This window comes from Carassius auratus, chromosome 30 (genome assembly GCF_003368295.1).
Source record: "Carassius auratus strain Wakin chromosome 30, ASM336829v1, whole genome shotgun sequence".
Lineage (NCBI taxonomy): Eukaryota > Metazoa > Chordata > Actinopteri > Cypriniformes > Cyprinidae > Carassius > Carassius auratus.
This window is the reverse complement of record NC_039272.1, coordinates 9,168,799-9,182,456: the sequence shown is the minus strand read 5'-3', so window position 1 is coordinate 9,182,456 and position 13,658 is coordinate 9,168,799. Positions and strand designations below refer to the sequence as shown.

Sequence of the window (13,658 nt, the reverse complement as noted above, 5' to 3'; positions counted from 1 at the left end):
TAGTTGGCACTGTCACCTTGTTAGTAAATAGTACCTGTAGGGAAGTGACGATTATATGATGTATATGATGCGTCTCTGCTGTTGGTTGTAATATTGGTGAAGTAAATCCACACTTTGCTGAAGGAGCATTAGCAAACTCTTGAGCAGCAACAACAGTACCATGTTATCCACCATTGTATGTTTGTTCGCACATGCCTTTAAAATCAAAATGTACTGCGCATGTCTACATACCTAACATGTACTATACAGCACGTGCATGACGTCACCATTTTCAAAGATTCCCGTATTGGGTGTTTACATAGAATCAATAATGGTCCCATTTGGAAAAACTTTGAAACCTGTTTTCAAAAATATGTGTTTTCATTCCCCAAAAACACAGTTGTCGAGTAAACGAACAGTCAAAACACATAAAACGTTTCCTGTTTTTGGCTGAAAACAATGCCAATTGGTAAATGGCCCCTTAGATTGTGTGTGTTGATGAATACATGTAAGTTGGTCAACTTCAATTCATGACCACAAAAGAGGGGAATCAAATGGACTAGACTTGCGCCCACAGAAGCAATTAATCACAGTGAAGGATAATAAAAGAGATTCTTTCCCAAAATGGAGTACAGATGGCCTTTATTCTTGATATATAGCCCCTGAGTGTAACTGTGTCAATAACTAGGTTAAGCAGAAGAAAAGCACCATAACAACTTTATCATCACTGTGAAATAGTCCAAAAACAATGAAATGACAAGAGAATCTCTAAGCCTTGACAAGTTTTTAATACCACAAATCTGCTGAATAGAAAGATTCAGTTTATAACTGTAAATTGAAAGGTTCCTAGCGTAGGCTCCAGAAGTGTACATTACAGTTTTATAATGGAATCCAACCCCCATCATGAAATTTATTAGCCCCGTCAAATGTCCTTAGCTCAAACGTATAGTATTCCAGATGTTTTGAGTTTCAAAACCAAAAAATAAAAAAATACATGTTGTTTTCACATGTAGTGTAGAGATGTATGTTTCATAGAATGATTTATTAAGACAACTGTGCTGACTTTCCTTTCTTTCATTTTCCTTAGTAGCGCTGGTCAAAAATAAAGACAAAGACAAGCATAAAGAAGCCTTTTCCCACACTCACATTGCAATAATATGGTGCAGGTTGTCTTTGTTTTCAACCCCTCCATGTTCAAATAAACTCCAATATGAAGGAGGAATGTAGCCTCTGTTGCTGATGCCCACAATGGAACTCTTAGAGGAATTGCATAGCGGTGAAAGTGCAGGAGCAGCATATATTTGAGAGCTGGGAACCCACTTCATCTTCGGTGTGAGCGAGGGACCGCTGCAGGATCATGGGGGCCAAGGCCCCAATGTAAACACAGGTGTTGAAGAGGCAAGTAAAAGGGGTAACCCCAATCCAGTAGCTAGGGAAACAGCAAAAGTCACGCTTGGAGAGTGAAAACTACCACCATAAACCATGCCAAATGGAACATTCCCCATCAGTCTGACATGACTCTTTATTAGGTCTCATTTGAGAGAATTAATGTGGCCTCTGCCTTCACACAGCAATTGCTGTAGCTAGTGATCAGGTGCACCAAGACATGAAACTTGGGTATTTCTGAATAATTTGGACTCTGTTTGTCATTCATCTTCTTACATGTTGCAGAGTTTGTCTTGGTAAAGTTCTGAATTAATCTGTCTTTAGTTGAGGAAAAACCAGTTCTTCAAATTAATTTTTTTTTCAGAATTTAAAAACCATACCCCAAAGGAGACAAGTAAGCTGAATTTACAATAAATCACTTGTTTTTCCCCTCACATTTTTATTTATTTATTTTTCACCATAAAAGAGAGATTGATTCAACCATGGCCACTGATGTGCAGTTCGTTTCTTGGTCGTACTTTTCAGTTTCTCTCTCGCTCTTGTATGAAAGCACAAGATAAACTAGAAAATTAGAAATTAGAAACCAAATTGTTGAATATGGCAGCAAGATATTTGCCCGCCCTTCAGCTAACTGCATCAATTTCCATTATTTCAATGTTCTATCGATAAAAAAAAGAATGTGCTTACCATGCTCATACACTATTAAAGACCTCTGGGACTATAGCCAGCCAGAAAAATAAGAAGTTTTTTTATCAACCACAGGACACAAAGTATTCCCAGTTGCGCTCTCTTAGCTATGCACTGACCAACACTACGAATAATGATTTATCACCTAGCTGCTCTCAAGTTCAATTTTACTATCTGTTTGTACAGCTGAAAGGAGAGGCAGGCTTTGGTCAGGCTAACTTCTGACCAAACCATGCTAAATAAATCTGATCTGTGCTGATTCCTAATTATAATCAAATGGCTGAAGTGTTGTCAAATAATTGTCATCATCATTACTGATGGAATGTCATCGAAAAACCTCACATTTTACAAACTGGCCGAATTAACCTCAAAAAGGATCCCTGACAATGATTAAGACATCGCTAAGAACAACAGATGTTGTGTTGAGAATTCAGTCCTTCAGTTGCTTCAAATCTTTCTCAAATAAAAAGAAAAAAATAAACATTAATTCATACTGGCCTGGCAGCTTTCAATAGTACAGTGATTTCTAAAATTCAGCAGGTACAGTTTGTGAAATATTTTTCCTGAGGGCACATGGAGAAAAAGAATCTTATGGAAAATATTATTTTGGGCTGTTAAACGTCAAGGGAAATTCCACCCAGCATGACAATTTACTTAACTCATTTTTTAAAGAAATTCAGTGTCACCTCTGATTATATTGAGTCAAATGTATCAGTTACACATACTGTACTCCATTTTACAGATTGTTAACCACTGATGTTTGTGGTAAATGAAACATGCAGAATCATTAAATTATACTGAGGATATTTTTTATATGATTGGGGTCCTGTCAAAATGTTACATTTTAACCTGTGCTGTCAAGACACAGTCTAAACATTCAACGATACACTGATTCATTTGATTAGTTGTAAACTCCTCATATGAATTCTATGGATTATTCTTTTGACCTGAAGCTGAACTGGTTTACTTAAGTCCATTTTCTTATTAACATTAGCATAATGTTAGTAAAATATATCCTTTGCATGCAACTTTGATGTACAAAACGTAGGAAAAGGGAAAAGGTATTTAAATGATATTTAAATATGCCTGTGCTGCATGAAATGTGTTGTTTCATCTCACTTTGACATTCAGCAGGATTCCTCCATCACAAGCACTGTGGTCCATTAGATTAATCTGCTTTGCACATGTTAGGCTTGTGGTTCTAACCTCATCAGTCTGCAAGACCTTCTAATCATACAGCAAGCTAAAGTGGCTATTAACCACAGGCAGACTAAGAAAACATAAGGACTCTATCTTACCAAATATTCTGACCAGTGCAATTGAGCTTTCTTACTTGCGTCTTTTGCTGCATTGTTTAATTGTCCAGTCTTTGATATTTTCACATCTTTATCAAATGTTAAAGCTGTAGTGTAGAAAATAATTACATTTGATATTTTTACAAATACGTTTTAATGCACCTTCATTTGGCTTTCAGAATAATGCAGAAGAGTCATTTCTCATCCACTCCCATCTCGTTCCACCATTAATTTGGTAAATCCTCTACACATTAAAAGGTGGTCCTGTTCAGTGTCTCTGCACTGACAAAGCTATTAACATGCGTTCATCATAATACCTCCAGGTCACTGCATAATCCATCATATACATCCGGCATTTGTGAGGAGGCCAAACTACAAAGCAGATGATTGTCTAGTATCTTTATGGCGAAAGGCTACATAATGTGAAAAACACTTCCACCTCTGCACTGGGATACTGGAAGCCACATCATGAAACATCACAGGCCTTAGAGCCTTAGGTACAGGGCAAAAGGTGAACTCATACGTACCTCTGCAAAGTCACTAACTACTGTAACAGCTCATAATGAAAGCGTTTTTCAAAGAAGACCAGAGCCTGAGCCACAAATGCACCTTCTCGACTTAAAATGCCAGAGGTGGAAAGAGTACGAACATATTCTATTAAAATAAAAGTACCATTACATTAATAAAATTTTACTTTAGTACAGGTAAAAGTACCAGTCTAAAAATCTACGCAAATAAAAAGTAGCTCATTTAAATTTTACTCAGAGTGTGAGGGAGGCAAACATGGGATAGGTTAAGGATGTCAAACTCAGTTCCTGGAGGGCCGCAGTGCTACGCAGTTTAAATATAACCCTAATTAAACACATCTGATCCAGCTAATCTAATCATGTAGGCTTATTTGAAAACTACATGGTATGTGCGTTTGCTCTCCTGCCCGTTTCCAGGGAGCACATTTATTATTATTTATTTTATTTTTATTTTTTTACTTTTTTTTTTACTCAGTAATAAGTGTTTTAAATTGTAGCAAGTACAATACTTCAAACTAAATTTACTCAAGTAAAATTACAGATATTAAAAAATAATAAAAAAGTAATTTGTTACTTTCCACCTCTGGAAAATGCCACTTGCATGACAAACAGCACACAGAGAGGAAATGGCTAAAAGAAGAACATAACAAAACAATGCTTTCATTAAGAACAAAATTGAGCACACAAAGTACACAAAGATTTACTTGATATTCCGCTGTTGTTGATTATCTGGAAATATCTGGTGTGGACATAACTGAGACAAATCGCATAATCCTCTAATGGTATCCATATTAATCAGACACAAAGAAGACTAAATCATCAAACTCAAGTGTCTATTTAAGGTTTGACCACACAGTTGTAACATGTGGTGGTGAGAATAATCACAAGAGTATAAACATTAGTGATTGCATGACCAAACCTGAGTCTGGTCATTTGGCAATCACATCTGCTGTAACTCAGAGAGTAACATTGTGCCTTATAAAAAGAAGCTATGTCATAAAGCAACAAATGAGGAAATGTATGTTATTCATGTTAAATACACAGCAACAAGCAAACATTTTATGGTTATATGGTTTTTGGATGCATGGTTTCTATTTTTACACCTGTCCACACAGAAAACAATGCTGCTCATGTATATAAAATATCATACACCTATGCGGAGAGACTTCTGACTGCAAACATTTAGATTTGGACATTATATAACAAATCACTTAAGTTTGACAAGGAAAACCATGAAAAGCATTTGGAAAAGTAGCTTTTTGTGCATGTCAGATTATAATAACAAATCATTAAAGAATAAAAAAATTTAAATGGTAACTAATATAATACATGGTTCTTTTCATTCTCTCATGCAAGTAAAATAAAAAACATGACACTGAACCATATTTTTGATTTAGGTCTATTTGAAAAAAAAAAAGGTAAATTGATTACAATAAATAAAAAAATAAAAAAAACAGTGTGGTTCAATATAATGCAATATTGACATTTTAACTTGTTGCCCTTAATCAAGTTTCATTTTTGTTGAGACTTGAAATGTGTCACGATCATGAGCTGGAGTGCCCATGAACTTCAGTAGAGGGCACTCCACTAAGGACCATTCCACCCATCAACCACCAGATGTCACCATATCATCACTTGGACACTAGCACCTCTCATACTGTTGCACCACACCCCAAACTACTTCTCCCATGAGTCACTGCATCACTAACCACCTTGCCACACCTGCACCTCATTCATCAGCTAATCTCCTTGCCACACCTGCACCTCATTTAGATACACATATAAGCTGCTCTCACACATGCACTCATTGCAAAGTCTTGTTTAGCCTGTCTAATATTTCTGAGCGGTTTCCCTTGTGTTTGTTCTTCCCGTGTCTGATTTTGTATTTTGACTCTGATTCTTTGCTGCCTGTCCCGATCTCTACTTGGCTCTGTTTTCGATTCTGGTTACCCCTTAACATACCTGACTCCATTCCTGATTTCTGCCTGTCCGACCATTCTCTGAATAAAGTTCCGCACGTGGATCCGAATGCCTCTGACTCCTCGTTACAAAATGAAAGTAAGACTTTTGGTTTAGATTGATTGATTGTAACTGTGTTAGTCTAACAAAAAAATTCTGTGACTATATTCACTTTGTTACTTTTACATTTCATATGCTGTTTCTTAGTCCTAATCCACATCAGCACTGTTGATTCTGTGCAAGTCTGGTCTCAATCATTCAGAGCTCAATTCAACACCAGCTTCGTAACAAGATCCACACCGTTAAAATGACTCCACATGTGGCCAATTAATTTTTGAAAAACCTAGTTTTACTCAAAACAACATCCATAGCATTTCCAAAAGGTTGCCTGCTTCAAGAATCGTAATAAGGATGTGAAAAGTAAAGGGACAAGTCAGTGAAATAGAACATTATTTCCAGATTGAATAAATCCACTGCAAAGCTCTTTAGAGGAAACTGAAACAAGATCTTGTTATTTCTGACAAATCCCATTTCTTTTCAACGCGAACATGCTGAGCAAGGAAGTTGGCTTTTAATTCTGGTGAGTGAGAATATTTGCTCAGTTGATTTGAATATAACCCAAAATTTAGTTCATAGTTAAAATCAGCTAACCTATGCTTATATTTTGAAATGTATGGTGAAAAAAAACTATTTATGTCATCAAACCTTTTATTTCTTCTTATAATAATGACTGTAGATATACTGTGTCATTAACAGTTCAGTTATTTGTTGTTTTTCTGGACTTTTCTGTTGAGGTAGATGGGTGATCAGCAAATCCACCATCAGCGAGCATTTTGTAAACTAAATTGCTGACCCATCACTTTCAGGTTTGCTATGGTCTGTATATATATATATATATATATATATATATATATATATATATATATATAGAGAGAGAGAGAGAGAGAGAGAGAGAGCGAGAGCACATCAGGTAGGTTAAGTCTCTTGTACTACCACAAAGACATTAGAAAACGGTTAGTTCTTGAGCAGAAGACAGAGGGTGCATCTCAATATCCCTCCTCCTTTCCTCCATCCTATGACCCGGAAACCGATCAAGCTCAGCCATCTTGAAGGCCATCTCAATTCTCTAATTGCATGGTGAGGATCGAGGAGTGAGGAGGCTTCCTGAGGAGCTATGAGCGAGGATACACAGTTGTATCCTTTGCGGAAGTGTTTTTTCACACAAATACATTCTCCTCCCCCTTCACATCTGTTGTAATAATTTTTATTTATATTTTACCTTTTCACTTCAAATAAACCATGCACTTCATAGATTTCAAACAGGGCATCTTGCTTTATTAATATTTATTATGAATGTCTTAATTAAAAACTTTAACAACATTAGGGCAGACCCCTTTAATCACAGCTGATGACACTTTGAAGTAATGCTGAAGGGAATGAGGATAAATCATTTCACTTAATTCAAGTCCTCCATCTTCACGTCTTTTCCTTGCGTCCTTCCCTTGCATCCTGAAGGGGTGGAGCTAAGACATGAGGAAAGGAAGGGAGGAAAGGAAATGAGGATGCACAAATAGAGCCTGATAAACGTCTGTTTTAAGGCAGGATGATGGAAACAAAGTTGACCTAAGCACAGTGTTGAAACAGTTGCAAACCAACCACCTTATTTATCCAAAAATGTAAAAATACTGTCATTTATTCACTCATGTTGTTGTAAAACTGTATGCATTTCTTTCTTTCTTGGAAGTATTTGGCAGAACATTTATTTAAAAAAAAAAAAAAAAATTTTATTATTATTTTCTGTTCCACACATAAGAAGGTCATAGAGGTTTATAATGACAGGTAAATAATGACAGGCTTTTCATTTTTTTGTAAATTATCCCTTCATTGTGGATAAGCTGAAGAATGCTCAACCCTTAAATGATGTATGATATGTTTCAACAGTTTCAACTTATTTCTTATTCAAAGCATACACTAACTTTACATAGTGGTTTGTGGATACAATCAATCAATTCAAGCTCCTGAATAGTACAGAGAATAGAAAAGAGATCTGCTTGACAGTTCCTCTGTATTAGATACCACTGCCACAAGCTATTTTTCCCTTTACAGCAGAAGAAATACTATTACAAAATGTTATCACCATGGGAAAAAAGTGGTGTGGACATCCCCAACATAAAATGATGTTTAGGCAAACAACTGCCTTCTTCGAATTGAATGTTTATCACTGCACTTATGCAGACTCTTGCAAATCTTAATATTTAAACCTTAAGTATTGTTACAGTGTTCAAATGACATGCTGCTGGCTTCGGAACAGTGTAAAAATGTGTTTGAGTGACTATCACATATACAGCAACTTCCCAATTAGCGTTCATTTAGCACCTCATATGCTGGGCCGTTGTGGGACAACTAGCATAGTCCAAGCGATCCTCCTGACCGTGCCCTGAAAAACAGGCCTTAAGGTCTTATTTCAGCCTATGTGAGCGAGGGATTAACACCGGCGTGCATATGTACAGTCTGTGTTCGCAGCAGGGTTTTACTTGGCTAGTGAGAGATGGCTCCAAACCATCAATTTCGAAAGGGGTGAATTTGTGGAGAGTGGCATTTTTTCGAAGGAGTCAAACAATGGACAAAGAGCATGGCTGTGGTTGTGCTGGGGGTTTGGGGGGAGGGTTCGAGCTTGAGTCTCCAGAGCCTGTCATGAGCACGCGAGGTCAGGACATCTGCTGACATTTACTGCTGGGCCTGGGCCAGACTGCAGGTTTCAGGGCTCCTGCCAGGGCCTCATATCAGGCCTGCGTAAAACCACCAGGCTCCCTCGTCTCTCTGAAACTCGCACCAGAATGCGCGGAACCTGCGTGACCTTACGCTTTTTGATCCAGGCCTAGTGGTGCAGCATTTATGAGGACACTGTGAACTGTAAACTTGCTGAGAGGGCATGAGCTGGCTTTCGACATGGCCCCGGCACTAAACACCAGTACTACAGGAGAAACGAATTATATGCGACTGCAGTGTTTTTCTTTTTTTGCACAATCCATATGCTCAGATCCGAGCCAAACTCATGATGGCTCCCATTCTGTCTTTATGGACCTGATTTATTAGTGGAAAAAAATAATGCTTTCACTCATCTGCTCAATTCACATTCATCTTGAAGAAGTCACAGATGCAGATAAAAAGAGATGATGACGAAGGAGCGAGGCATTCAGACAATCCCTCGTCAACTTTTAATCACATAAAGTCTTGCGTTTACTGTTGTGCATTATTTCAACGCAGTCATAAGTCATTGTGGAACCTTTTCACCACAATAGCCATCTTTTAGTCAGTCTCTTTCAGTCAAACTTTTCCCATTGCGTCTGTCAAGTATTGAGTTTCTCTGGGCGGAATCCCTTCATTTGTTCAATTGTGATTTGTTGGCAGGATACAACAATGCCTATCTGTCAAATGAAGCATGTTATGGATTAGCCTATAACGTGGCAACAAAGGGGCAACATCTGATTAGCATTCAGTCTCCCTCGTCCTCTGGTATTTTATTACCACAGGTGCAAGAGCATTCATTGATCAGATGCACGCTAGAGGCAAAGCAGGTCTTAATTGAAAACATCTCTATTTATACACCTGCAGGCACTAAAGGTCTCCGGGAGCAAAAGGAGGCCTAAAAAGGCAGAGAGAAAGAGAAAGAGCACACTGGAAAATGGAAATTGAGAGAGAGTCACTAAAGGGGAGAGATATAAAGAATATTTGTTTTGTTGAGTTGAAGGTAATTGTAAATCAATCAAAGATTTCAAACTTTAAATATTTTTACTGTCTAATTCATGACCCATCCAAGGATTGGGCTAAGTAAGTTTTTTTTTTTTTTGGTTTGTTTGTTTGATTTATTTATTTATTGAAAGAAATTAATACTTTTATTCATTAAACATGCATTAGCTTGATCAAAAGTGTCAGTGAAGACATTTATGATGCTACAAATTTATTTATATTTCAAATACATGATGGTCTTTTGCACATTTGATTTATCCAGGGATCTTTAGAATATCCCAGTTTAAAATATTAAGTAGAACAAATGTCTTTAACACTAATAGAAATGCTTTTGAGCACCAAATCAGCAGAAGAATTGAAGTGACTGGAGTAATGGCTGCTGAAAATTCAGCTTTATCGTTGCAAGAATCAATTAAATTTAAAATATAGGAAATAGAAAAGAGTTACTTTGAATTATAGTAGTTCAAAATATTACGGTTTTCACTGTATTATGATCAAATAAATACGGCCTTGTTGAGCTAAAACCCCCAAATCGTACAGGAATTTCAAATTCTTTAAGAATGAACAAAAAGTTCAATATACTATTTAATTAATATACCGGTACCATATTTATAGCTCACTTTCATTTAACCACAAAAGTCATGTCCCCTCCTCACCATGCCCTTCAAAAGGTGCAAAAAATGCCATTTGTTTTTTTATTACAAGTGTTTGGCTTGTCTTCACCATCTCCAGAAGCAGTAAGGCTATTGTGATCCTGGACACTAATACAAGCTCAATTATTAAGAATTAATAGAACTTTTACCGAACTTTACAGGAGACTGCAGCATACAACTAAACCTAGACTTGATAAGCATATTATCCATCAGAGCTATGGTAACCTAGGAATAGTACTGACGTGATAGGGCCCTCGTGTGGAGAGAAAGGTAGATGTGAAAACCACATTTAAATCACACTTTGCTAGCATCAATTTAAGCAAGTAACCAAGAGCCACCGTTTACTTATTCACTATGTGAAAAATGACTAAATACACTTAAATGGTCAAAAACAGCATGTTAAAAGCTATTGATTTAAGAAAGCCCAAATAACTGGGGCCTGCAGTACAGCACTGTACTGACTTTTTGAGCTTATTGGTTAAGAAAGACTATAGGAGCACTATCAAGGAATTTATTGGCCTGAATTAAACACAATGGCCTTTCGAATGGCTGTATATGCCTAAAAAGTTGTTTTCTTATTTAACTACAGTTTCAACTGAAGTAGACTCTTTTTTTTTCTTTTCTTTCATTTGACATATTATTTTACTTAAACTGAGACCCAGAACTTCTGTCCATTTTGACAAACACTGAACACCACAACGACACGTCTGCAGGTGGTTAGGAAGAAAACACAAATATAGTTCTCCAAAAATGTTTCCTGAAGCCTCACCACAGGAACTATGCAATCCTCGTCCAAGTCGGAGTCCAAATTCAAAGCATCCCAAAAATTCCCACAAATAAAGCTGTTGCCTCTCTCACAAGTGATGGGATGGAGGATATGTGCTTAAACACATGAGCTGTCAGGTGCATCTATAAAGATCATTAACATCACCGGAAAGTCCTTAGTGGTTTGAGCAAACATTGCTTTAAAAAGAGCCTGTTGTGTCCTTGGACATTTAAATCTTATAATCTCAGATTATTTGCTAGCATTTTACTGTAATTTGATGTTTTTGATATTTACTGTACAGTGAATGTGAATCAATAATTAATCCATTCTTTAAAGCTACTGGGCCTCATTAATGAAACATGAGCAGAACGAATCATTGTATGAACTGTTCGTAAATTGCGCATTTACATAGATTGCGCCATTAAATTGAATGTGACAATTTACGTCAGAGTGGTTTAACAAATGATTTGCACAGAAATTCATTCTGCTCGTGTTTCACGAATGAGGCCTAGAGCATGTACTGGAAAATACATGTTCTCAAGGTCACATACTGGTGTGAAATTTGTCCCCTTTTCATGGTCACAACACAAAAACCTTACTTCTGTTGGCTCCCTGAAGCAAGCCTGGAGGCCTCGGCAGCTGCTTTCCTTGTCTCAAATTCCTCTCTCTCCAAACTGCTACCCTTGTGGCCCAGCTCCACCAGCTGGCGGGCCAGTTCCTGATCCTGGAGGAGCAATAACACAGATCTGCTGAGCTGGGGGTGGTTAAAACTGACTGAATAATATGAACAAATGGCATTTCTGTACAAACAGGCAAGTGTTTTATGACACATTTCTGCTAGTTTTGTACTCAAGTGCTATTTATATCAATCCTATTTTAGTATACATGCTATTTATATGACAAAATTACATGAGCTGCGCTGACAATTTCATGGTTGCCAGGATCAAGGATTTTTACCACATGTCACTGCAGCGTAGTTAAAAGTGGGTAGTATCATTTCCATATGATTTAGTGAGGTTCCTTATGCCCTCAGAAGGAGGAGCTGCTTTCATGTGGCAACAGGGCATTGAGTTTGTAGAGAGCTGCTGCCGAGGAACAACTCAGACTCAAACGGCAAGATCCATTTGTGAAGGGTGAAACTCAATCTTAATAGAAATACACTAAAAGTCAAACAGTGAAACTTATAAATGTCAAATAAAAATAGGTAAAAAAAAATATATATCTTTAAGGTTGACACTGAAACCATGTTAATGTGAATGGATTATATTCTGAGTCTAATTTAGTATTTAAAAGATATGTTAAAGATTTTTCAGTGTTCCTGCGATGGCAAAGCAGAAACTTTTTTAAGATTATAACTATCTTTGATCATTATAAACTGTCACATTGGATCAATTTAATGTATCTTTGCTGAATAAAAGTATTAATTTCTTTAAATATATATATATATATATATATATATATATATATATATATATATATATATATATATATATATATATATTATTTTCTTTGTACTGCTTATTAATTACACTTATGACCTAAAAACCATATAGCTGATTGTATTAGACAGTAGATTTGAATTTTGAATCCAGCGCTTTATGAATGACTGAATGTGTAACCACTCAAGTCATACAACACCTTATAACTTAAGACACGCTCATTCCTCTAACTAGAAATAAGCCCCCACATATGAAACTAAACCAGAATGTGTCTGAATATATCCCCGAGTCCTCATTGTGAAGGAAACCACACATTGGCATTCATAGACTGCTACAGACTATTCATACAACTCAGGTTTGAATTACTTTCTTCCAAGCTAGAACAAATCCCAAGTAAATCAAATGGGGAACTTTTTAAAGTCAATACAGGCAAAGCCTTTTACAGTTTCCAAGGCTCTTACATTAAGTGTAAAATATGTACAGTATACCATGACTCAGTCATTAGCCAAAATAACAGTCAATATTACAAAATGTTATTATTTGAAGAATTAACTGTTACATCCAAATTTCTAAAAGTGGGCTAAAAGAGACACTGTAATGCCTTATGTTGTGACTGAATGTAGACTTATCGCATCAGACTATAATACAACTACAAAGAGTCTCACTTAGGATACCATTGTACGTTACATTATGATGAGAAAACGTTGCCGTTTATAGAAGTATACAGGAAAGTAACGTTACCATGTCGCCATCTAACGTTTAACTGCAAACGTACACTTTCACAGGCCATAATTTTGTTACTCCATCTGTCTGCACAGGCTATCGTTACGTGTGCACAAGCGTAACTGCCAGACTATTCACATTGACTGAGACAAATTCTGATTTAGAAAGAAACAAAATAAATCGTTTTCTTGATGCACCTGATCTCACAATGTGTGTGAGATTCACAACTTCACATAGAACAGACGGTTTAACTTGCAGCGTGAAATATAATGCTTCACCTCGAGGTAAAATAAATCCAGAGGTTTTATCTGAGAATCTAAGAAGTCCTCATAAGTGCGAAACTCTTCCACGGTTTCTCCCGCAAAGACGCCTCCGTCGTCTTCCATCTTGTTTACTTTGAGTTATTCCCATGGTAACAGACAGCTGTAGTAGTAGGATCGTGTTTTCCGGTTATAAACCAATCACGAACCAATATAAATTCGTGAACCCCGCCC

General features: G+C 36.8%; 1 protein-coding gene across 1 annotated transcript in view; it reads right to left on the bottom strand.

Annotated features, from left to right (window-relative positions):
• cfap299 (cilia and flagella associated protein 299) overlaps positions 1–13,572 on the bottom strand; it is a 46,903-nt gene extending 33,331 nt beyond the window's left edge. The window contains exons 1-2 of the mRNA XM_026211181.1: positions 13,443–13,572; positions 11,602–11,726 (exon numbers count right to left, since the gene is read on the bottom strand). Coding sequence (XP_026066966.1) covers positions 11,602–11,726; positions 13,443–13,550 — 233 coding nt within the window. The 5' untranslated portion in view covers positions 13,551–13,572. The remainder of the gene's footprint in view (positions 1–11,601; positions 11,727–13,442) is intronic.
• Between the last annotated feature and the right edge of the window lie 86 nt (positions 13,573–13,658).